The sequence below is a fragment of the Theropithecus gelada genome, chromosome 3 (assembly GCF_003255815.1).
Source record: "Theropithecus gelada isolate Dixy chromosome 3, Tgel_1.0, whole genome shotgun sequence".
NCBI classification, from domain to species: domain Eukaryota; kingdom Metazoa; phylum Chordata; class Mammalia; order Primates; family Cercopithecidae; genus Theropithecus; species Theropithecus gelada.
In genome coordinates, this window is record NC_037670.1 from 12,471,672 (window position 1) to 12,497,492 (window position 25,821).

At 52.2% G+C, this 25,821-nt stretch overlaps 1 protein-coding gene across 1 annotated transcript in view; it reads right to left on the reverse strand.

The window, feature by feature from the left end:
• The window catches only part of ZAN (zonadhesin), a 62,364-nt gene that overhangs the window by 3,486 nt on the left and 33,057 nt on the right, over window positions 1–25,821 (reverse strand). The window contains 19 exon segments of the mRNA XM_025379755.1: window positions 426–564; window positions 666–710; window positions 712–865; window positions 2,211–2,285; window positions 2,544–2,711; window positions 3,574–3,745; window positions 5,346–5,475; window positions 6,699–6,946; window positions 8,716–8,860; window positions 10,353–10,564; window positions 14,972–15,276; window positions 17,008–17,132; window positions 17,955–18,119; window positions 18,213–18,460; window positions 20,231–20,375; window positions 20,603–20,811; window positions 22,043–22,219; window positions 24,213–24,307; window positions 25,386–25,497. Of these exon segments, the coding sequence (XP_025235540.1) occupies window positions 426–564; window positions 666–710; window positions 712–865; window positions 2,211–2,285; window positions 2,544–2,711; window positions 3,574–3,745; window positions 5,346–5,475; window positions 6,699–6,946; window positions 8,716–8,860; window positions 10,353–10,564; window positions 14,972–15,276; window positions 17,008–17,132; window positions 17,955–18,119; window positions 18,213–18,460; window positions 20,231–20,375; window positions 20,603–20,811; window positions 22,043–22,219; window positions 24,213–24,307; window positions 25,386–25,497 (3,069 nt within the window).

The window sequence follows — 25,821 nt, forward strand, 5'->3', positions numbered from 1 at the left end:
ACAAAAAACTAGCCGGGCGCGGTAGCGGGCGCCTGTAGTCCCAGCTACTTGGGAGGCTGAGGCGGGAGAATGGCGTGAACCCGGGGGGCGGAGCTTGCAGTGAGCCGAGATCGCGCCACTGCACTCCAGCCTGGGAGCACAGCGAGACTCCGTCTCAAAAAAAAAAAAAAAAAAAAAAATTAGAAGTGCTGTGCTAACCACCAGGGCTGAAGGAGATAATGGGAAGGAATGCTAGGGAAGGATTGGGCAGGTCGTGGATGCTTAGGGAAGGGGAGATCTTTGTCCTTTGTCTCTCCCTACAAAGGTAGGGACAGATGTCCTGAAATCAATGTGGAAGAGTCCCCAGGACACAAGGGGACGATCCTTGGTCCATGGATGCCGCAGGGCATGGGGCAGCTTGGAACCGGGCAGGGGTGCAGGTTCACCTGGAAAGCAGCCTCGGGTGTGGTTCCCCAGGGTGCAGACCTCCCCCTCTCTGCAGCTGAATGGCTCGCACAGCAGGATCCGTGAGCTGGCACAGGTGCAGCGCTGAGAGCAGTCCTCAGTCACAAAGCTGCTGCCCAGCTAGAAAGGGGAGGGGTCAGGAGGAGACGTTCCGGTTCCATCCCTGGTCTGGCTCTCCTTGGCACCTCTGTTCCCCGGGCCCTCCCGCTGCCAGCCCGGACCTGGTAGTAGATGCCATTGCTGGTGCAGCCACAGTCAGCCAGCGGGAGGCTCTGGGTGCCGCTGTAGGCATAGCCTGGGATGCTGGCACAGCCTTCCACGCAGGGGCCTTCGCAGTCCCCGGGGTCTGCCAGGTTGGCACAGGACGCTGGGCAGGGTGTCATACAGCTCTGATACATAGTACCTGCTGGACACTCCATGGCTGTGGGGACAATCATGGTCAGAAGTTGGCTGGGGCTGGGCAGGCCAAACAGGGGCAAGGTCACTCAATAAAACTCAGAGTAGGCTGGATGCAGCGGCTCACACTTGTAATCCCAACACTTTGGGAGGATGAGGCAGGTGGATCACGTGAGGTCAGGAGTTCAAGACCAGCCTGGCCAACATGGTGAAATCCCATCTCTCCTAAAAATACAAAAATGAGCCGGGCATGGTGGCGGGCACCTGAAATCCCAGCTACTCGGGAGGCTGAGACAGGAGAATCACTTGAACCCGGGAGGCGGAGGTTGCAGTGAGCCAAGATCGCACCATTGCACTCCAGCCTGGGCGACAAAGAGCAAAACTCCGTCTCAAACAACCACAACAACAACAAAAACACTCAGAGTTGCTTATAGGCAGGAAGCCAGAACGCATCGCAGCTTCATCTAGGGTCTTTTTTTCTTTTTCTTTTTTTTTTTTTGAGATGGAGTCTCACTCTGTCGCCCAGGCTGGAGTGCCCAGGCTGGCGTTATCACAGCTCACTGCAGCCTCCAACTCCTGGGTTCCCGTGATCCTCCCACCTCAGTCTCCCTGGTGACTGGAGCTATAGTCATGCACCACCACACCTGGCTAATTTGTTTAAAATTTTTATAGAGATGGGGTCTCACTGTGTTGCCTAAACTGGTCTCAAACTCTTGGCTTCAATTGATCCTCCCGCCTCAGCCTCCCAAAGTGGTGAAGCTACAGGTGTGAGCTACCACGCCCAGCCTGTCTAGTCTTTTCTTTTTCTTTCTTTCTTTTTTCTTTTTCTTTCTTTCTTTTCTTTTCTTTTCTTTTTTTTTTTTTCTAAATAGGATGTTGCTCTGTTGCCCAGGCTGGGGTGCAGTGGTGCAGTCATGGTTCACTGCAGCCTGGGACTCCTGGGCTCAAGCCATCTTCCAGCCTCGGCCTCCCAAAGCACTGGGATTACAGGTGTGAGCCACCACGCCCAGCCCATCCAGGGTCTTTTTGTCTGCAACATTAGAGCGTTTGAAGGAACTGGTTGAGCAGAGGTGGACCTTGGCAGGAAGGAGTGGGATGTGGGATGGGGTTGGGAGGCTCCCAGGTAGGGGCAGAGAAGGAGGCAAGCTGCTGGTTGTGCTGACTTGGACCTGGGACTGAGACAGAAATTCGAGGGATGCTGAGACTAAGACAGAAAGTCCGAGATGAGGCAGTGGTGGGAAAAGTGTTCAGCAGAGGTGGATGGCAGAGGGGTCAGGGTTGGCACGGGGAGGGGCAGTGCCTCACCGCAGAGGGTGCGGTCCCGCCAGCCAGCCAGGACAGCGCCCGCCTCCTGGCAGAGGATGGCGTACCCACTGAGGACCTGGCAGCGCAGCTCCTCTTGCTCTCTTGGGTCCTGAGTGGAGCACAGATCCAGCACGCAGTGCCTGGGGCGGAGAGGGGGCAGGAAGGGTGCAGTCAGAGTTTGGGGAGGGGAGGAGACCCACCCCTGCAGAAGAGAGCCTGGAACCCCAAATAGAAAGACATCAGTCGGTGTCCAGGGAGGGTCACAAGGAAATGAGGCCACAGGGAGAACGGAGGAGTGAACCACACAGAGCTTGGGTCAGGAAGTGGGCACGAGGCCCCAGGGAAAGACCAGAGCAGGCACCTGGGCCATTCCCGCAAGTCCTGGGCCCATGACTCACTCCTGGAAGGGCTCTGCGGCCACTGTCTGGTGACAGGCAGCAAATGGGCCCTGGGGGTCTGCCAGCACCCTACAGGCCTGGGTGCTGTTGCTCGCCAACTGCTCCGGGCTACATTCGGACACGCGGAGGCCCAGTTCCACCCCTCGTCTTTCCTCCACTGGTATAGCCCTGCGGCAGAGACAGCCACGGAGTCAGGTGAGGCCCCAAGGAAGGTGAAGTGGGGAAAGAAGAAGAACAACTGATTAGTCGGGTGTGGTGGTGCCTGCCTGGAGTCCCAGCTACTCGGGAGATGAGGCAGGAGGATACTTGAGCCCAGGAGGTGCAGGCTGCAGTGAGCCAAGATCACGCCCCTGCACTCCAACCTGGGTAACAGAGCAAGACCCCATCTCTAAAAAATATATTTTAAAAAAAGAAATAAGAAATGGGGCTGGGTGTGGTGGCTCACACCTGTAATCCCAGCACTTTGGGAGGCCAAAGTGGGCGGATCCCTTGAGGTCAGGAGTTCAAGACCAGTATGGTCAACATGGTGAAACCCCATCTCTACTAAAAATATGAACATTAGCCAAGAGTGGTGGTGTATGCCTGTAGTCCCAGCTACTCGGGAGACTAAGGCACGAGAATCGCTTGAAATTGGGAGGCAGAGGTTGCAGTGAGCTGAGATCACGCCACTGCACTCCAGCCTGGGTGACAGAGGAGAAGAAGAAGGAAAAGCAGGAGGAGGAGGAAGAGAAAAAGAAGGAGGAGGAAGAGGAGGAGGAGGAGGAGGAGAAAGAAGGAAGAAGGAAAAAAAGAAGGAAGAAGAAGAACTGGGAAGGCAGGCTGAGCGCAGAGCGGGGGCACAGAGCGGGATTTCCATTGAGCGGGTACCCCCAGAGTCAGGTGAGAGGGAATGACGGAATTGGGAGGATCCAGGCCTCTCTGCACCCTCTCCTTGGAGTTTCATCCTCTGCTGAGGACAGGAGGGCTAGTGGCCACCGTGCACAGACACTGTTGTTCACCTCCCCAGCTTCATCCCTTCCAGGCCACGCACCTGGGGAAGCGGAGGAGGACGTCCTCGGTCTTCACCTCCCAGCTGTCGCCAAAGGTGTTGAGGTTCCGGGTTAGGGCGCCACTGGGCAGCATCATGTCATTCTTGCGGTTATTGTCGTAGTTTCCACACAGGCCACGCACGAGCCCCTCGTACATGCTGGGTAGGGAGATCACTGTGGGAGGAAGGGGGCCCCCAGAAGTGAGACTCCTCACTCTTTTTTTTTTTTTTTTTTTCTGAGACAGAGTCTTGCTCTGTTGCCCAGGCTGGAAGTGCAGTGGCGTGATCTTGGCTCACTGCAACCTCCGCCTCCCAGTTTCAAGCAATTCTCGTGGCTCAGCCTCCCAAGTAGCTAGGACTACAGGCACATACCATCATGCCTGGCTAATTTTTATATTTTTAGTAGAGATGGTGTTTCACCATGTTGGCCAAACTGGTCTAGAACTCCTGACCTCAAGTGATCTGCCCGCCTCGGCCTCCCAGAGTACTGGGATTACAGGCATGAGCACTGCAACCAGCCCTTACTCTTTTTATTTAATTAACTTTTTTTTTTTTTTGAGACAAGAGTCTCGCTCTGTCGCCCAGGCTGGAGTGTGGTGGCACGATCTCCGCTCACTGCAAGCTCTGCTTCCCAGGTTCACTCCATTCTTCTGCCTCAGCCTCCCGAGTAGCTGGGACTATAGGCACCCGCCAACATGCCTGGCTAATTTTTTGTATTTTTAGTAGAGACGGGGTCTCACCGTGTTAGCCAGGATGGTCTCGATCTCCTGACCTCATGATCCGCCTGCCTCAGCCTCCCAAAGTGCTGGAATTATAGGCGTAAGCCACCGCGCCCGGCCTTAATTAACTTTTTTAAAGCAGGGTCTTGCTCTGTTGCCCAGGCTGGAGTACAGTGGCTCAATCATGGCTCACTGCAGCCTCCAACTCCTGGGCTCAAGTGATCCTCTCTCCTCAGCCTTTCCAGTAGCTGGGACTACAGGTGTGCACAACCACATCCAGCTAATTTTTTATTTTTATTTTTTGTAGAGATGGGGTCTTGCTATGTTTGCCCAGGCTGGTCTCGAATGCCTGGCCTCAAGTGATCCTCCCGTCTTAGCGTCTCCAGTTCCAGAATCTGGAATTACAGGCATGCACCAACATACCTGTCTCATTTAAATTTTTTTTTTTTTTTTTTTGAGACAGAGTTTTGCTCTTGTCACTAGGCTGGAGTGCAGTGGCACCATCTCAGCTCACTGCAACCTTCGCCTCCCACGTTCAAGTGATTCTCCTGCCTCAGCCTCCCAAGTAGCTGGGATTACAGGCCCCCACCACCACACCCAGCTAATTTTTGTATTTTTAGTAGAGATGGGGTTTCATCATGTTGGCTAGGCTGGTCTTGAACTCCTGACCTTAGGTGATCCGCCTGCCTCAGCCTCCCAAAGTGCTGGGATTACAGGCGTGAGCCACCGCACATGGCCTTTAAACATTTTTTTTTTGTAGAGACGGGGGTCTCGCTATGTTCCCCAGGCTGGTCTTGAGCTTCTGACCTCAAGCGATCCTCCTGCCTTAGCTTCCCAGAGCTCTGGGATTACAGGCTGGTGCCACAGCGCCCGGCCAAGACTCTGCCCCCTGCTTTCCACCTGTTCTCACCCCACCTCCTCCTGGTCCTCCTGTGGAGCTGGGTGCCCCACTACCGGGCTGAGTCCGCTCACCAGGATTTGCCTATCTTAGATAGGATTTTCCCTCCAACTTCTCAGAAACGGCCCTTCTGCTCTTCTTTCCCCTCTCTCCGGTACCTGCATTTTTCCTTCCACCGAAACTGATGACCAGCTCAAAGTCGGTGACCAGGTAGAGCCGTTGGCCCCGCAGGGTGACCCGCAGGTGCTCATTTGGCCTGTAGGGGACGGCCATCTTCTGGTTGTTGACCTAAAGAGGGAAGACAGGAGCAACAGGGAGCGCTGAATCCACCTGACCTGCTGCCATTTCCTGGCTGGGCTTTGCTTTTCCGGGTCATCTCCATACGTCTCCGTGCAGACAGTGGAATAAGATACCCCAGTGGGCTTTGCTATTCATGTGGCGGACGTTTCTGTGAGGTCCGCCCCCTTCCCAGCCCAAGTCCTTCCTTGCAAAAAATTGGTGCAGTGAGGCTGGGCATGGTGGCTCACGCCTGTAATCCCGGCACTTCGGGGGGCCAAGGTGGGCAGATCACTTGAGGTCAGGAGTTCCAGGCCAGCCTGGCCAACATGGAGAAACTGCATCTCTACTAAAAATACAAAAATTAACCGGACATGGTGACGCACACCTGTAATCCCAGCATTTTGAGAGGCTGAGGCAGGCGGATCACTTGAGGTCAGGAGTTCCAGACCAGCTTGGCCAACATGGGGAAACCGTGTCTCTACTAAAAATACAAAAACCCATCTTGCTGGGTGTGGTGGTACATGCCTATAGTCCCAGGTACTAGGGAGGTTGAGGCAAGAAAATCACTTGAACCTTGGAGGTGAGGTTGCAGTGAGCTGAGATGGTGCCACTGCACTCCAGCCTGGGCGACAGAGCGAGACTCTGTCTCAAAAAATAAAAATACATTGGTGTAGTGGATGCCATTGGTTCTTCAGCCCAGGATTGACCTTCACACACTTCATGTTCTGTCCTCCTCCTCCTCTCTTCCTCTTGTGTCTTGCCAGCCTCTGCTGCCTCCCCACACGACAAGAGCTTGTTGCTGAATTTCTTTTTGGTTTTGAGACAGTTTCTCTCTGTCACCCAGGCTAAAGTGCAGTGGCAAGATCTTGGCTCACTGCAGCCTCAAACTCCTGGGCTCAAGAGATCCTCCAGCCTCAGCCTGTCCAATAGCTGGAACTACAGGTGTGCGCCCCCATACCCAGCTCATTTTAAATTTTTTGCAGAGATGTGGGGTCTTGCTATGTTGCCCAGGCTGGTCTTGAACTCCTGGGCTCAAGTGATCCTCCTGTCTTAGCCTCCTGAGTAGCTGAGATTACAGGCGTGAACTACTGCATCCTGCTGACCCTGATTTTACAACCAGCCCAACCGTCACAAACGTCCCAGGGAACAGGGATCTCTGACTTTTCTACTCCAGGTGGCTTACCTTGTCCACCTGCCTCCCCACACCCACCAGGCCCTGGCCCAGCTCTTACCACAAGCTCCAGACCAGCTTGGAGCTGCACTTTATAGCCATAGACAGTGGTAATCACTTCTTGCAAGAAGGTGGAGCTCCTGGGCGGATCCATCTTGTTGCGTCCCTCCACAAGGAGGGGCTCCACCCCCTCAGGCAGTACATCCACAGTCTTGATCAGAACGTAGGTCATGCGGCCCCGGAAGCGGTAGCTGAAGCCGTCAAATGTGAGGTAATGGGGGTCCCCGTAGACTGAGCATTGTTCAGACTCTGCGAAGAAGTCAAACAGTGAGAAGGGGCCAGGCGCAGTGACTCATGCCTGTAATCCCAGAACTTTGGGAGGCCAAGGCGGGTGCATGACCTGAGGTCAGGAGTTTGAGACCCGCCTGGCCAACATGGCAAAACCCTGTCTCTACTGAAAATACGAAAATTAGCCGGGTATGGTGGGTGCGTGCCTGTAATCCCAGTTACTTGGTAGTTCTCTACTGGGCAAGAGAATTGCTTGAACCTGGGAGGCGGAGGTTGCAGTGAGCGCCGAGATCACGCCACTGCACTCCAGTCTGGGTGACAGAGTGAGACACCATCTCAAAAAAAGAACAAAAAACAAAACAAAAGACTGAGAAGGGACCCTGCCCAGGTGTAACGGTCCCCAGAGTCCCTCCCCTATGGTGACATCCCCTGTGGCCACCCTCTTAGGCTCAGGCTCCCTGGATCCTTTCTTTTCTCTTTTTTTCTTCTTTTTCTTTTTTTTTGAGACAGGATCTTATTCTGTCATCCAGACTGGAATGCAAGTGGTACAATCATAGCTCACTGCAGCCTCCAACTCCTGGTCTCAAGCGATCCTCTTGCCTTAGCCTCCAGAGTAGCTGGGACTTCAGGTGCGTACCACTACCCTCAGCTAATTTTTTTCTTTTTTTAGAAATGGGGGCCACACTACATTGCCCAGGCTGGTCTCGAACTCCTGGCCTCAAGAAATCCTCCCACCTTAGCCTCCCAAAGTCTAAAGTGCTGAGATTACAGGCATAAGCCACCAGGCCTGATACCTGGACTTTTTTTTTCCCCCAATACCTGCTGACATTCAATTAAAGGCCTTTTTATTATTATTATTATTTTATTTTTTTGAGACAAGGTCTCATTCTGTGTCCCAGGCTGGAGTGCAGTGGTGCAGTCATAGCTCACTGCAGCCTCAAACTCCTAAGCTTAAGCAATTCTCCTGCCTCGGCCTCCTGAGTAGCTGGGACTGCAGGCACAAGCCACTACACCTAATTTTTTAAAATTTTAAAATTTTTTGTAGGGACAGGGTCTTCCTATGTTGGCCAGGCTGGTGTTAAACTCCTGGGCTGAAGTGACTCTTCCACCTCAGCCTCCCAAGTACTGGGATTACAGGTGTGAACCACCATGCCCAGCCTCCCTGGATCCTTGATCTTCAACTTCCTCTCTCTCCTGGCCTGATTAAAAACCTTAGAGGGGCCGGGCACAGTGGCTCATGCCTGTAATCTCAACACTTTAGGAGGGTGAGGCAGGAGGAACACTTGAGCCCATGAGTTCAAGCCCATCTTGGGCAACATAGCAAGACCCCATCTCTAGGAAAAAAAAATGGCAAAATTGGCTGAGTGTGGTGGTCCATGCCTGTAGTCCCAGCTACTTGGGAGGCTGAGGTGTGAGGATCACTTGATTCCAGGCATTTGAGGTTGCAGCGAGCTATATCATGGTGCCAGTGCACTCCAGCCTGGGCAACAGAGCAAGACTCTGTCTCAAAAAACAAACAAGCAAGGAAACAAAAACCTTGGAGGATCGCCTTGGCCAGTCCCCTCTTTCTGCCCTACAGGTGGAGGGTTCCAGAGAGGATCAGGACCTGGCACATGGCCACAGAGTTGGCAAGAGCCAGACTGGAGGCCAGGCCTCCTGATCCAGTCGCCTACTCCAACCCCTGACTGTGCTGGGGTTCAGGCTAAGCCCCTTCCCACCCTGCCTTTTCCTCTACCTCAGCCCTGGCCCCAACTGCTCCCCTCTCCAACCTCCCCGGTCGCTCCCCTTACTGTCCGAGACACAATTGCTGTTGCTGTTGTCGGAACTGAGCTGGCAATGGGACCCAGAGGGGCATCGGAAGTCCCCGCACTGAATGGCTCCTCCTGTGCAGACACACTTCTCCGTGCAACCACGGGAGACCCAGCTCTTGCCCAGCTGTAGAAGTTACAGGAAGAGAAAGAGAGTGAGGAGGGGGCTGGGCGCAGGGGCTCACGCCTATAATCTCAGCACTTTGGGAGGCCGAGACGGCGGATCACCTGAGGTCAGGAGTTTGTGACGAGCCTGGCCAACCTGGTGAAACCCCTTCTCTACTAAAAACACAAAAACTAGCCGGGCGTGGTGGCCCGCGCGTGTAATCCCAGCTACTCGAGAGGCTGAGGCAGGAGAATTGCTTGAACCCAGGAGGCAGAGGTTGCAGTGAGCCAAGATCACACCACTGCACTCCAGCCTGGCAACAGAGTGAGACTCTGTCTCAAAAAAAAAAAAAGAGTGGGCCGGGCGCGGTGGCTCAAGCCTGTAATCCCAGCACTTTGGGAGGCTGAGACGGGCGGATCACGAGGTCAGGAGATTGAGACCATCCTGGCTAACAGGGTGAAACCCCGTCTCTATTAAGAAATACAAAAAACTAGCCGGGCGAGGTGGCGGGCACCTGTAGTCCCAGCTACTCGGGAGGCTGAGGCCGGAGAATGGCGTGAACCCGGGAGGCGGAGCTTGCAGTGAGCTGAGATCCAGCCACTGCACTCCAGCCTGGGCGACAGAGCGAGACTCCGTCTCAAAAAAAAAAAAAAAAAAAAAAAAAAAAAGAGTGAAGAGGGAAGGGCCAGTTCTCCTTCCTCTTGCCCCAGCAGCCTAGCCCACCATCTAAATGGTTTAATTAATGCTGGCCAGAGGCAGCCACAGTGTCATGTGAACATCCAAAAGACAACTGTGCGGGCCAAGTGTGGTGGCTCACGCCTGTAATCTTAGCACTTTGGGAGGCCAAGGCGGGCAGATCACTTGAAGTCAGGAATTCAAGACCAGCCTGGCCAACATGGCGAAACACCATCTCTACTAAAAATACAAAAAGTAGCAGGGCATGGTGGCGCTTGCCTGTAATCCCAGCTACACAGGAGACTGAGGCAGGAGAATCACTTGAACCCAGGAGGCGGAGGTTGCAGTGAGCAGAGATCATGCCACTGCACTCCAGCCTGCTGGATAATAGAGGGAGACTCCACCTCAAAAAAAAAAAAAAAAAAAGAAAAGAAAAGAAAAGAAAAAGGCACTGTGTTTGTGCTTGGTGTCTTACATAATGTTGTGCAGAAGGTATTACTGAACCCATTTTACAGATGAGGAAACGGAGATAACAGAGGTCATCTGACGCATCAGTGGCACTATCAGGATTCAACCCAACATCAGCTTGAAATGAGCCCATGGTCTTTCCACTATACCATGCCACATGCTCCTTGTTTGGATTCCTCAAATCCAAAACCTAAATCATGTGCCATCAGCCCAGACCTGGCTAGAGATCAATGTGCCACTTACACCAGCCTTCACACCCCTGGGCCAGCTGTAAAGTCATGGGTATCCCAGGCAGAGAGAGACGGAGAAAAGGAGAAAGCACCACCCTCAAGCTGTGTTGCCTCCAGTCCCATTTCCCATGCCCACTCACAGGGATGGAGCCACCATGGGCATCCTTGCAGCTGCACTGACTTCTGGGGACACACTTGTCCTCACTCAGCACATAGCCGGGCTGACAAATGCAGCCCTCAGCACAGGCAGAGGGGACTTTGGCGCCCTCACACCGGCCATCCAGGTCCCAGCAGGAGGGTGAGCAGGAGGGAAGGCAGTTGGTGTAGCTGCTGTAGGCAGGGCATTCCAGAGCTGTGGGTGAAGGAGACAGTGGATCAGTGGAGAGGGTCACAGGGGAGCCAGGGTGGGCAGGGATTGTAGGAACCAGGCTACAGGTGGATGACCAACAAGGCTTGGGGAGCTTTTTTTTTGTTCTTTTGTTATTCATTCAGAAAACATTTACTAAGTATGGGTTGCGTGCCAGGCTTTGGGGGAAAGAAAGGAACAAGCAGCTGGGCACCGTGGTTCACGCCTGTAATCCCAGCACTTTGGGAGGCCGAGGTGGGTGGATCATGAGGTCAGGAGATCGAGACCACCCTGGCCAACATGGTGAAACCCCATCTCTACTAAAAATACAACAATTAACCGGGCATGTGGCAGGTGCCTGTAGTCCCAGCTACTCAGGAGGCTGAGGCAGGAGAATCGCTTGAACCCAGGAGACAGAAGTTGCAGTGAGCCAAGATCACACTACTGCACTCCAGCCTGGGCAACAGAGCAAGATTGTCTCAAAAAAAAAAAAAAAAAGGAACAAGAATGACTCTCCCAAGTCAGCATGAAGGACCGTGGTCAAACAGTAACTGCAACATGACCTTGATGTGCATGATCAGTAGGTGTGTTGACAGGCAAGAGTATACAAGGCATGATGGAGGCACAGAGAAGGGAGGTGTTAATTCTGTTGGGGGAGTTAAAGAAAGGCCCTTAAGCAAAAGTAGTGTGAACAAATGGAAATGCATACCATGTTCATGGATAGGAAGGTTCAGCAACATGGTGATGTTAGTTCTGCCTCAGTGAATGTACACATTTAATGTGATCTCAATAAAATATACCAAAAATATTTTTTTGTGGGGGGGGCGGGGTGTGGGGACAGAGTCTCTCTCTGACACCCAGGAGTGATCTAGGCTCATTGCAGCCTCTGCCTCCCCAGTTCCAGAGATTCTCTTACTTCAGCCTCCCGGGTAGCTGGGATTACAGGTATGCACTACCACGCCAGGCTGATTATTGTATTTTTAGTAGAGATGGGGTTTCACCATGTTGGCCAGATTGGTCTCAAACTCCTGACCTCAGGTGATCCTCCCATGTTGGCCTCCCAAAGTGCTAGGATTACAGGCGTGAGCTACCACACCCAGCCACCAAAAGTATTTTATATGTGTGTGTGCTTTTTTTTTTTGAGACGGAGTCTCGCTGAGTTGCCCAGGCTGGAGTGCAGTGGCATGATCTCGGCTCACTGCAAGCTCCACCTCCTGTGTTCACGCCATTTTCCTGCCTCGGCCTCCCAAGTAGCTGGGACTACAGGCGCCTACCACTACACCCAGCTAATTTTTTTGCATTTTCAGTAGAGACAGGGTTTCATCATGTTAGCCAGGATGGTTTTGATCTCCTGACCTCGTGATCCGCCCATCTCGGCCTCCCAAAGTGCTGGGATTACAGGCGTGAGCCACCACACCCGGCCCAAACATGTGTGCTTTTAATAGGACAAGATGATTTCAAAGTTGAGCTGAAGACATAAGCAAACCAGAAAAGCCAGGAAATCCCTAAAAAAAAAAAAAAAAGAACCATCAGTAGTAAATGTCCCTCCATAAGTCAACGTTTATTTTATTTTATTTTTATTTATTTATTTTTTTTTTTGAGACAGAGTTTTGCTCTTTTCACCCTGGCTGGAGTGCAATGGCACAATCTCGGCTCACTGCAACTTCCACCTCCTGGGTTCAAGCAATTCTCCTGCCTCAGCCTCCTGAGTTGCTGGAATTACAGGCACATACCACCACACTCAGCTAATTTTTGTATTTTTAGTAGGGACGGGGTTTCACCATGTTGGCCAGACTGGTCTCGAACTCCTGACCTCAGGTGATCCGCCCACCTCGGCCTCCCAAAGTGCTGGGATTACAGGCGTAAGCCACTGTGCCCAGTCCAAAGCTCATTTTAAATTTTCAGTGATTACGACTTTATGTTACTGTTACATGCAAATACAGATGAACCAATAGAACAGAGGAGAAAGCTCAGATAAGGATCCAAATATATATGGGAATTTAGTAGAAGATAAAGTGTGGAATCTCAGTCCCTGGGCAAAGACAGACTCGTCACTTAATAATGTTGGAACAGCTGGCTAGCCTTCTGGAGAAAAACAGAAACGAAGTTGATTCACACCTCATTTTACACATCAGGATAAATCCTCATGGGTCAAAAACTTAATATACACCAAAAAAAAACCACACCTCACTTAAATATAAAAAAATGAAACCATAAAAGTTCTAGAGCAGGTCGGACACAGTGGCTCACGCCTGTAACCCCAACACTTGGGGAGGACGAGGCGGGCAGATCACTTGAGGCCAGGAGTTTGAGACCAGCCTGGCCAACATGGTGAAACCCCATCTCTACTAAAAATACAAAAAAATTAGCTAGGCGTGGTGGGAGGCGCCTGTAGTCCCAGCTACTCGGAAGGCTGAGGCAGGAGAATGGCGTGAATCCGGGAGGTGGAGGTTGCAGTGATCCGGGATCGCACCACTGCAGTGGCGCAATCTCCACTCACTGCAAGCTCCGCCTCCCGGGTTCACGCCATTCTCCTGCCTCAGCCACCCGAGTAGCTGGGACTACAGGCGCCCACCACCACGCCCGGCTAGTTTTTTGTATTTTTTTTTTTAGTAGAGACGGGGTTTCACCGTGTTAGCCAGGATGGTCTCGATCTCCTGACCTCGTGATCCGCCTGTCTCAGCCTCCCAAAGTGCTGGGATTACAGGCTTGAGCCACCGCACCCAGTCTCAAACAAACAAAATTTCTAGAGCAAAGAATCAGCGAACTCTTTTGTAGCTTCTGTGCGGCTCGCATTTATAGCTATTGCTCAAGATGCAGAAGACATAAAACAAGATTAATATATTTGACTCCATAAAAAACTTTTTCCTGCATGGAAAAGAAAAAAGCCAAAAGATGAAAACAAAAAGGACTGGAAAACTGTGTAACTCAGAGCACTAATAAAGGTCTACTTTCCATAACAGATAAAGGACTTCCATGAAATAGTTCAATAAAGACCAACGACCTAGTGGAAAAATGGTGACTGGTTATGAGCAGATAGTTTACAGAAAGGGAAATTCAAAGGGTTCCTAAGTATATGAAAAAATGTCCAATCTCACTCATAATAAAAACTCAAATTAAGACTTGTTATTTTTCATGTCCAGGCGCAGTGGCTCACGCCTGTAATCCTAGCACTTTGGGAGGCTTGAGCCAGGTGGATCACCTGCGTGAGGAGTTCAAGACCAGCCTGGCCAATATGGTGAAACCCCGTCTCTAATAAAAATACAAAAATTAGCTGGGCCTGGTGGAACATGCGAGTAATCTCAGCTACTCGGAGGCTGAGGCAGGAGAATCACTGGAACCTGGGAGGCAGAGGTTGCAGTGAGCCGAGATCATGTCACTGCACTCCAGCCTGAGCTACAGTGAAACTCAAAAAAAAAAGAAAAGAAAAGAAAAAAAAAGGTATGGCAATATCAAATAAAAACTCAGGCTTATAGCTTATTCCAAAAAAAAAAAAAATCAGAGGGTCTGGTCACACTGGACCCACGGTGATGCCCACCAGCTGTGGGGCAGCTGAGCAGAGGCCCCATTCTGTACAGGACCTGTGCGCTGCGTTCACCCTGACCCTCCGGCCAGCTCAGGCTGCTGTGCTCATGTTGCCTCCACTGGCCCTGAGAAGCTCTGCAGCGCCCCCTGCACCTCTGCTTTGCTCCTAGAATGAGAGAGTGCGTTAAAGAAAAATAAACCTTCTTGGCCAGGCGCGGTGGCTGACGCCTGTAATCCCACCACTTCGGGAGGCCAAGGTGGGTGAATTGCGAGGTCAAGAGATCGAGACCATCCTGGCCAACATGGTGAAACCCCATCTCTATTAAAAATACAAAAATTAGCTGGTGTGGTGGTGCACTCCAGCCTGGGTGACAGAGTGAGACCCTGTCTCAAAAAAAAAATTTTTTTTTGACAGAGCTTTGCTCCTTTTTGCCCAGGCTGGAGTGCAGTGTCACCATCTCGGCTCACTGCAACCTCTGCCTCCCAAGTTCAAGCCATTCTCCTGCTTCAGCCTCCGGAGTAGCTGGGATTACAGGCATGTGCCACCACACCCAGCTAATTTTGTGTTTTCAGTGGGATGGGGTTTCACCATGTTGGCCAGGCTGGTCTCGAACTCCTGACCTCAGGTGATCCACCCACCTTGGCCTCCCCAAGTGCTGGGACTAAAGGTGTGAGCCATCATACCCAGCCAAAAAAAAAAAAAAAAAAAAATATATATATATATATATATATATATGTATATATAAATAATTTAAAAATAGTCCTTGTCAAAGAGACAATGAGAGCTGAATTAGGAACAAACAGGAAGGAGAGTGAGGGAGCTCTCAGGGAAGCAGAGAGGGAAAGGGGGTTTGGGAGGGGTTTGGGGTGACAGCAGGACACACTCACGGCAGAAGCTGCTGTTTCTCCAGAGTGGGGGCTTGAGGCCCTGGCTCTGGCAGGTGGCCCCGAAGGCTTGCAGAGCCTGGCAGAGGGCCTGGTGGAGACCTCCAAACTCACAGAGGGTGTTCGTACAGCCTACCAGGAAGGGCGTGAGGTCTATGCGGGAGGCACACTGGGCCCACACAGGAGCCCGAAGCGCTGCCTCGCACTTTTCCCGCGCCCTGCGGAGGTCGGCCGCCCTGCAGTTTCCACTCGGGTTCTCCTGCTGTTCCGCTGGAATCTGCTGCTCATCTACCGGGAGACTCTGACAACTGGGAAGGGAAAAGAATCAGCCTAGGGACAGTTGTCCCTCTACCATGACACAATTTTTTTTTTTTTTCTTTAGAGGGAGTCTTGCTGTGTCTCCCAGGCTGGAGTTCAATGCAACAGTCTCGACTCACTGCAACCTCTGCCTCCCCTCCTGGGTTCAAGAGATTCTCCTGCCTCAGCCTCCCGAGTAGCTGGGACTACAGGCACTTGCCACCATGCCCAACCAATGCTTGTTTTTTTTTTGTTTATCATTTTTTTTTTTTTTTTTTTGGAGACAGTCTCATTCTGTCGCCCAGGCTTGAGTGCAGTAGTGCAATAGTGCAATCTTGGCTCACTGAAACCTCCGCCTCCCGGGTTCAAGCAATTCTCCTGCCTCAGCCTCCTGAGTAGCTGGGATTACAGGTGCGCGTCACCACGCCCAGCTAATTTTTGGTTTTGGTTTATTTGGAGACAAGGTCTCACTTTGTCGCCCAGGCTGGAGTTCAGTGGCGTGATCTTGGCTCACTGCAACCTCTATGTATCAGGTTAAAGCGATTCTCCTGCCTTAGCCTTCCGAGGAGCTGGGATTACAGGCATGTGCCACCATGCCTGGCTAATTTTAGTTTTTAACTTTTTATAGAGACGGGGTCTTGCTATGTTGCCTAGGCCGGTCTCAAACTCCTGGCCTCAAGTGATCCTCCAGTCTTGGTCTCCCAAAGTGCTGGAATTACAGGCATGAGCCACTGCTCCTGCTCCTCCTCCAAGGTTTCTAAGTGAGGAAAAGAAGATTTTCACATTTCCCCAAGTGGGTTCTAGCAGCCTTGAGATGGATCAATTACACACATCACCCCAGAATGCCCAGAAGTCATCGCTCTCAAATCACACACACAAAGCAACATTCTGGTCTGTAATCCCAGCACTTTGGGAAGCCGAGGCGGGAGGATCATTAGAGCCCAGGAGTTTGAGACCAACCTGGGCAATCATGGCGAGACCCTGTCTCTACAAAAAATTTAAAAATTGAAGACGGTAAAAGGAACATTCTGGTCTTCCTGCCCCAGGTGTGCCCTACGGTCTGGCTCCCTAGCTCATGTTACTATGAAAAGCTGGAGGGGTGGCCAGGCACAATGGCTCACGTCTGTAATCCTAGCACTTTGACGCAGGTGGATCACTTGAGGTCAGGAGTTCAAGGCCAGTCTGGCTAACATGGTGAAACTCTGTCTCTACCTAAAATGCACAAATTAGCCAGGCGTGGGGCGTGGTGTCATGCACCTGTAATCCCAGCTACTCGGGAGGTGGAGGCACAAGAATTGCCTGAACCTGGGAAGCAGAGGTTGCAGTGAGCCAAGATTGCGCCACTGCCACTCCAGCCTGGGCAACAGAGCAAAACTCCATCTCAAAGAAAAAAAAAAGAAAAAAAGAAAAGCTAGAGGGGCCAGGTGCGGTGGCTCATGATTACCTAGAACTTTGGGAGGCCAAGGCAGGCGCATGGCCTGAGGTCAGGAGCTCGAGACCAGCCTGACCAACATGGTGAAACCCCATCTCTACTAAAAACTACAAAAATTAGCTGGGCATGGTGGTGGGTGGTTGTAATCCCAGTTACTCGGGAGGCTGAGGCAGGAGAATCTCTTGAACCCGGGAGGTGGAGGCTGCAGTGAGCCGAGATCGTGCCATGGCACCCCAGCCTGGGTGACAGAGCAAGATTCCGTCTTGGAAAAAAGAGAAAGAAAAGCTAGAGGGTCTTAGGGGACCACTACCTTGGGTCAATGTCCTTATCTTTCCAACTGTTCACAAATTCACTATCACTATGCGCTAGTTCGTCGCTGGGCATCATTAGTTCATCCTCTTCCTCATCATTGAAGTTCCCGCACACGCCGCAGGCCTGGGTGGGGAGAGTGGTTTTTCGGTGCTGGGGAAGCACGACAGCGGCTTTTCTCCCTCCCTCCCTCCCTCCCTCCCTCCTTCCTTCCTTCCTTCCTTCCACAAGAGCGGCTTTTCTCCCTCCCTTCCTTCCTTCCTTCCTTCCTTCCTTCCTTCCTTCCTTCCTTCCTCCCACGAGAGCGGTTTTTCTCCCTCCCTCCCTCCTTCCTTCCTTCCTTCCTTCCACAAGAGCGGCTTTTCTCCCTCCCTTCCTTCCTTCCTTCCTTCCTTCCTTCCACGAGAGCAATTTTTCTTCCCTCCTTCCTTCCTTCCTTCCTTCCTTCCTCCCTCCCTTCTTTTGAGTTTCGGGTCTTGTCACCCAGCCTGGAGTGCAGTGGCATGATCTCGGCTCACTTCACTATTCGCCTCCCGGATTCAAGTGACTCTCTTGCCTCAACCTCCCAAGTAGCTGGGATTACAGGTGTGCACCACCACCCCTAGCTAATTTTTTAAATCTTTATTTTTAATAGAGACAGGGTTTCACCATGTTGGCCAGCCTGATCCCTACCTCCTGACCTCAGGTGATCCACCTGCCTCGGCCTCCCAAAATGCTGAGATTACAGGCGTGAGCCACCACGCCCAGCCAGAACGGTTTTTCCTGTTTTTTTCCTGGAAACACTCTTGTCCATCCTACACAGAAAGGCGCGTACCACCACTGCCCTGCTCCATCCTGAGGAGTGGCCTCTTTGGGCAGTCACGATGTGAACACTGCCCCCAATCCCTGCCAGCCACCAATCTCCCTGGGGCTGCCTCCCCAGCTAGCAGAGCCAGATGTTTTCCTCACCTTTCCATAGTAGGCTGTGGGGAGTTCAATCTCTAAGAGACGATTCCCATCAAACTTGACTTGCACCCCGATCTTGATGTTAACAATGGTGTAGATGCTGCTGGACTTGACGCTGACCCCAGGGATCTGGGAGATTGCAGGGAGGGTGACCTTTTTGCCGTTGATCTAAACAGGAGGACAGTGATGGTAAGTAGGAGCAGGGACCGGAGTCCCCTCCCCAACACTCCCTCCCAGGCCCGGTCACCACACCCAGCTCACCAGCACACGGTGGCCCTTCTGCAGGGTGACCTGGGCGTCGTAGATGTCAATGTAGACCTCGTGAAGGCGGAAAGCCTCAGTTCCACCTTCCTCCTTCTCATGCTTGGCACTGATCTTGAAGAACGGCAAGGCCATGGCGGGGTGGCACACTTTCACCAGGACGTGAGTGCAGGTGTCCCGGATAGAATGGTTGCTACCATCAAAGCTCACGTAGTGGGACTCCCCTGGGAGCTGACACACTCCCATACCTGGGAGGACAGAGAGACAGCTGGGCTATGATGTTCCTCTGGCAGGTACAGGGTCCCTGGGAAACTAGTCCTGGGTTCTCCCTGCCTTCCAGAAAAGAGTCAAGACTCCAGGTCCAGCTGTGCGCAGTGGCTCATGCCTCTAATCCCAGCACTTTGGGAGGCCGAGGCGGGCTGGTTTGAGACCAGCCTGACCAACATGGTAAAACCCCGTTTCTACTAAAAAAAAAAAAAAAAAAAAAAATAGAGTGTGGTGACATGTGCCTGTAATCCCAGCTACTTGGAAGGCTGAGGCAGGAGAATCGCTTGAACCAGGGAGGCGGAGGTTGCAGTGAGCTGAGATTGCGCCACTGCACTCCAGCCTGGGCGACAAAGACACTACCTCAAAAAAAGAAAAAAAAGGCCGGGCGCGGTGGCTCACGCCTGTAATCCCAGCACTTTCGGAGGCCAAGGTGAGTGGATCACGAGGTCAGGAGATCGAGACCATCCTGGCTAACACGGTGAAACCCCGTCTCTACTAAAAATGCAAAAAATTAGCCGGGCGTGGCAGCGGGTGCCTGTAGTCCCAGCTACTTGGGAGGATGAAGCAGGAGAATGGCGTGAATCCGGGAGGCGGAGCTTGTAGTGAGCCCGAGATCACGCCACTGCACTGCAGCCTGGGCGACTGAGTGAGACTCCATCTCAAGAAAAAAAAAAGAAAAGAAAAAAAAAACAACACCTGGGGCCAGGGTTAGGAGGCGTGAAGTTTATGGGCTGAGGGGGGCATGATTCTTTGGAGGAAGGATTTTTTTTTCTTTTTTGAGACATGGTCTCTCTCTGTCACTCAGGCTGGAATGCAGTGGCATGATCATAGCTCACTGCAGCCTCAAACTCAGGCCGTCCTCCTACCTCAGCCTCCAGAGTATCTGGGACTACAGGCATGAAGTACCCTATTCAACTAATTTAAAAAAATTTTTTTTAGAGACAGGGTCTTGTTCTGTTACCCAGACTGGTATGCAGTGGCAAGATCATAGTTCACTGCAGACTCTAATTCCTGGGCTCAAGAGATCCTCCTACCTCAGCCTCCCAAGTAGCAGGAGCTACAGGTGCAATGTCTTTAATTTTAATTTTTAATGTTTTAGTTTTTGTTTTTTGTAGAGATGGGCGTCTCACTATGTTGCCCAGGCTGGTCTTGAACTACTGGCCTCAAGTGATCCTCTGACTTCAGCTTCCCAAAGTACTGGGATTACAGGCATGAGCCACCATGCCTGGCCTCCAGGGAAAGATTTATTTAGAGACGGAGTTTTGCTCTTGTCACCCAGGCTGGAGTGCAATGACATGATATCTGCTCACTGCGACCTCTGCCTCCTGGGTTCAAGCAATTCTCCTGCCTCAGCCTCTCGAGTAGCTGGGATTACAGACTAATTTTTGTATTTTTAGTACAGACGGGGTTTGGCCATGTTGGTCAGGCTGGTCTTGAACCCTAGTCTCAAGTGATCTGCCTGCCTTGGCCTTCCAAAGTGCTGAGATTACAAGTGTGAGCCACGGTGTCCGGCCCCAGGAAAGGATTTATAATATTCCATCTAAGTTGGTGGCCGCTGCAGGAGAAGGATGATGGGTGAGTCTCCCTTCTCAGCAGTTGGAGGTCATCTTTCCCACAGGAAGCTCTTCGTTGCAGCAGAGTTATGAGCGGAAACCTGAACCCCAGTGCTACAGGCAGCAGGGAGTCTGTTGGGGAGTTGGGAGAGCTGGCCTCAGGGCTGTGGAGTCCCCCTATCACCGTGGTCCTCCTACCTGAGGCCCGACAACGGAGTAGCCCATCCAGGGCCCAGCACATCTGGTTGGGTTTACAGGTGCTTTGGAAGCAGGTGATGTTGTTGTGGATGGAGCAGGTGCAGAGCCTGGTGCAGGTGTCCTCTGTGTACCAGCGCTCCCCGACCTGTGGGCCACAGGGATCAGCAGAGCCAACAGAAAGTTGGAATCAGGAGATGGGCTGATGTCCCGGTTGAAGCTGGCTGCAGCATCTGGCCTTCCTCCTCGTCCCCCAGCCTTGGCCAGCCCTGCCCCTTCCAGGTTCTGAGCCTTCCTCCTGCCTCTCCTGAGCTTGCCCTGACCCCAAACATGTGGGCCTGGAAAGGGCAGGGCCCCTGCTAGCTGGCCTCTCACCGGATGGTAGAAGCCCGCTGGCTCGGTGCAGCCACACTGGCCAAGGGGCACACAGGAGGTTCCACTCAAGATGTAGCCTTTCTGACATTCGCAGCTCTCAGCACAGGGCAGTGCTTTGGGGCAGTTCCTCGGGTTGTTTAGGCTGCTGCAGGTGGCTGGGCAGGGGCTGCCACAGGGGCTATAGCTGCTGCCAGGTGGGCACCTCATAGCTAAGGAAAATGAGAGCATTAGGAAGAGCGGGGTGGCATTTCCAGCCCCCAAACCTTGGGGCGTCAAAAGCTCCTAGTAGTGGCTGGGCATGGTGGCTCACACCTGTAATCCCAGCACTTTGGGAGGCTAAGGCAGGTGGATCACCTGAGGTCAGGAGTTCAAGATCAGGCTGGCCAACATGGTGAAACTCATCTCTACTAAAAATGCAAAAATCAGCTGGGCGTGGTGGTGCACGCCTGTCGTCCCAGCTACTTAGGTGGCTGAGGCACGAGAATCTCTTGAACCTGAGAGGCAGAGGTTGCAATGAGGCAAGGTCAGACCACCACACTCCAGCCTGGGCGACAGCGAGACTCTCAAAAGCAAAACAACAAAAAAAACCAGACATAAAATCTACCATTTAACAGTTTTTTTTTTCTTTGAGACAGAGTCTCACTCTGTCACCCAGGCTGGAGAGCAGTGGTGTGATCTTGGCTCACTGCAAGCTCTGCCTCCCGGATTCATGCCATTCTCATGCCTCAGCCTCCCAAGTAGCTGGGACTACAGGTGCCCGCCACCACGCCTGGCTAATATGTTGTGTTTTTAGTAGAGACAGGGTTTCACCGTGTTAGCCAGGATGGTCTCAATCTCCTGACCTCGTGATCCACCTGCCTCGACCTCCCAAAGTACTGGGATTACAGGCATGAGCCACCGCGCCCGGCAACAATTTTTAAATGTACACTTCAACAGCACTAAGTACATTCACATTGTTGTGCTGCCATTACCACCATCCATCGCCAGAACTTTTTGTTTTGTTTTGTTTTGTTTTAACACTCTTGTTTTTTGTTTCACTCTTGTCACCCAGGCTGGACTGCAGTGGTGCAATCTCGGTGCACTGCAACCTCTGCCTCCCAGGTTCAAGCGATTCTCCCACCTCAGCCTCTCAGGTAGCTGGGATTACAGGTGCTCACCACCACACCTGGCCAATTTTTGTATTTTTAATAGAGACAGGGTTTCGCCATGTTGACCAGGCTGGTCTCCAACTCCTGACCTCAGGCGATCCGCCCACTTTGACTTGAACACAGGAGGTGGAGGTTGCAGTGAGCCGAGATTGCGCCACTGCACTCCAGCCTGGGCAACAGAGCGAGACACCATCTCAAAGAAAAAAAAAAAAATAGAATTTAGAGGAAGAAAGGGAGGGCAGAATTCTGGAGGGTTCCTACAGGCTGTGGGAACAGGTGGCCAGTCACTCACGGCAGAAAGTTCTGTTCCGCCAGGCAGGAGCCTGGCCAGCCTGGGCACACAGGGACGCGTAAGCCTGCAGGGAGCGGCACAGGGCCGTGGTGTCGCCCTTGGTCCCACACTGGCCATGCACGCAACTGGCAAAGCTGGACTGGGGAGGCACCACCTGGTGACATTGAGAGAAGGGTCCTGCAGGAAGAGAGAGAAGGCAGGTGAGCCAGGGGAGGGGCCAGGAAGGAGCACTGTGAGCCAGGGGAGGGGCTGGGAAGGAGCAGGGCCATGTGGCTTCCCTGGGGGCTGATTTGACATCCACTTCAATCAAAACCTGGATTTTCCCACCAGGCACAGTGGCTCACACCTGCAATTCCAGCACTTTGGGAGGCGGAGGCGGGCAGATTACTTGAGGTCAGGAGTTCGAGACTCACCTGACCAACATGGTGAAACCCAATCTCTAGTAAAAATACACAAATTAGCAGGGCATTGTAGAGAGCGCCTGTAGTCTAGGCAACTCGGGAGGTTGAGGCAGGAGAATCTCTTGAACCCAGGAGGCAAATGTGGCAGTGAGCTGAGATAGCGCCATTGCACTCCAGCCTGGGCAACAAATCGAGACTCTGTCTCAAAAACAAAACAAAATGAAACAAAACAAACAAAAAAACCCTGGATTTTCCAGCCTGAGCAATATGGTGAAACTGTGTCTCTACAAAAATTAGCTGGGCATGGTGGTGCACACCTGTAGTCCCAGCTACTCGGGAGGCTGAGGCAGGATGAGCTATGATTGTGCCATTGCACTCCAGCCTGGGCAACAGAGAATAAAAACAAAACAAACAAACAAACAAAACCCAGATTTGTGTGGTGGCTCCCGCCTGTAACCTCAGCACTTTAGGAGGGCAAAGCAGGAGAATCACTTGAGCCCAGGAGTTCAAGACCAGCCTGAGTTGCATAGCAAGGCCTCATCTCCAAAATATTAAAAAATTAGACTGGGCACGGTGGCTCACGCCTGTAATCCCAGCGCTTTGGGAGTCTGAGGTAGGCGGATCATTTGAGGTCAGGAGTTCAAGACCAGTCTGGCCAACATGGTGAAATACTAAAAATATAAAAACGAGCTGGGTTTGGTGGCACAGGCCTGTAATCCCAGCTACTTGGGAAGCTGAGGTGGGAAAATAACTTGAACCTGGGAGGCGGAGGTTGCAGTGAGCCGAGATCACACCATTGTACTCCAGCCTGGGCGACAGAGCGAGATTCCAACTCAAAAAAAAAAAAAAATTAGTTGGGCATGGTGGTGCATGCCTGTGGTCCCAGCTACTCTGTAGGCTGAAGCGGGAGGATTACTTGAGCCCAGGAGTTCAAGCCTGCAGTGAGCTGTGATCATGCCACTGCACTCCAGCCTGGGCAACAGAGTGAGACCTTATCTTTAAAAAATAAGAAAAAAGAAAAAAGGGCCAGGCGTCGTGGCTCATGCCTGTCACCCCAACTACTTGGGAGGCCAAGGGGAGGATCCCTTGAGGTCCATAGTTCGAGAACAGCCTGGGCTACACAGTGAGAGTCCCCCATCTCTATTAAAACTTTTTTTTTTTTTTTTTTTTTGAGACAGAGTCTCACTCTGTGGCCCAGGCTGGAGTGCAGTGGCGCAATCTTAGCTCACTGCAACCTCTGCCTCCCAGGTTAAAGCAATTCTCCTGCCTCAGCCTCCCGAGTAGCTGGGACTACAGGTGCCCACCACGAGGCCCAGCTAATTTTTTGTATTTTTAGTAGAGACGGAGTTCCACCGTGTTAACCAGGCTGGTCTCGAACTCCTGACCTCATGATCTGCCTTCCTCAACGTCCCAAAGTACTGGGATACAGGCATGAGCCACTGCGCCCGGCCTATTAAAACATTTCTAATAGAGGAAAGAAAGAAAGAAAGAAGAAAGAAAGAAAGGAAGGAAGGAAGGAAGGAAGGAAGGAAGGAAGGAAGGAAGGAATGAATGAATGAATCCCGGATTTATTTACTGCCTGAGACACAAATACAGACCCATCAGTCATAGGTCCCAAGAAGGTGACCGCTGGTTGGTCCTGCGTTCCCATTTGCCTTCCTCGTGCTTTTCCATCTGTTTCTGGTTTTGTTTCTCCCTCCCTGACTAGACTCCTTCCCCAGCCTCCTGTCCTTCAGGGAGGAAAAAGGGCCAGCAGGGACATGTCTTACCCTGAGGGTTTATTAAGATCGCACAGTTCTTGTTCCAGGCGTCTGCCATGCTGTTCTCCTGGCAGCTGGAGGGCTTGCCACCCACAAGGAAACAGCTGAATGAGGAGAGAATAGAAACTGAGGCCTACAGGCTGGGCACAGTGTCTCATGCCTATAATCCCAGCACTTTGGGAGGCCAAGGTAGGAGGACTGCTTGAGACTAGAAGTTCAGGACCAGGCTGGGCAATATAGTGAGATCCCATCTCTACACAAAACTTTAAAAAATTAGCCAGGCGTGGCAGCATGTGCCTATAGTCCCAGCTACTCAGGAGGCTATGGTGGGAGGATGGCTTGAGCCCAGCAGTTGGAGGCCTCAGTGAGCTATGATTGCACCACTGCACTCCAGCCTGGGCAACAGACCAAGACCCTAGCTCAAGAGAAGAAAAGAAAAAAAGGAAAGGAAAAAGGGAAGGGAAGACCTGAGGGCCTGAGGAACCATCTCCCAAACCGAAGCAAAAGTGGACAAGGGTCTGGGAGTAGTGGCTCACACCTGCAATCCCAGCACTTTGGGAAGCCAAGGCAGGCAGATCACCTGAGGTCAGGAGTTTGAGACTAGCCTGGCCAACATGGAGAACCCCTGTCTCAAATAAAAATACAAAAATTAACCGGGCGTGGTGGAGAGCACCTGTAATCCCAGCTACTTGGGAGGCTGAGGCAGGATAATCACTTGAACCTGGGAGGCGGAGGTTGCATTGAGCCAAGATTGTGCCACTGCACTCTAGCCTGGGTGACAGAGCATGACTCTGTCTCAAAAACAAAACAAAACAAAAAGTGGGCAGGGAAAGAGAGAGGGATACAGGAGAAGAGGACAAAACGGTGCCCTCAAGTGGGAAGGCCAGGAGATGCAGCAGGAAGGAAAAAGATTAGACCTCAGGGTGAACTCAAGTGGACCCTCCAAAGAGATCACTAAACATAGAAGTCAGCAGGCGTGGGCGTGGGGGCGTGGGAGGTCAGAATAACTTCTTACCAACTCCAATCTTGGAGAGTCTAAACTGGCAAGATTGCCAGTTTCTGGCCAGTAGGGAAGTACAGCACAGAGGGAGTGGGGACACACAGAGGACACTTCCAAGCTACCCCCCGAGGCCTTTCTCTGGCCCAGCCCCTCCTGCCTGGCTCCCCCGGCCCCCAGCTCACCCAGGTTCAGAGGATTCAGGTAACTTCCAGGCTGCCCCCAGCTGCACGGAATCGCCCGCAGGCTTTCTGTCGGGGCGCTGGTTGTCGTCCAAGCTGTTGTTGTTGTAGTTCCCTGGAGGAGGGAGTCGTTAAAACAGGCAACAAAGGGCCCCCCAGCAGGCCAGGCCCCAGGGCCACCATCCTCCTGGCCAGAAGAGGCACCCTCACTCTTCACTCTACATAGCAAAGTTAACCCTTTCTGTCTCTTTTGCTTTTTCTTCTTTTTTGAGATGCAGTCTTGTTCTATCGCCCAGGCTGAAGTATAGGCGTGATCTCGGCTCATTGGAACCTCTGCCTCCCAGGTTCAAGCGATTCTCCTGCGTCAGCCTCCCGAGTAGCTGGGATTACAGGCGTGCACCACCATGCCCAGCTAATTTTTGTATTTTTAGTAGAGACA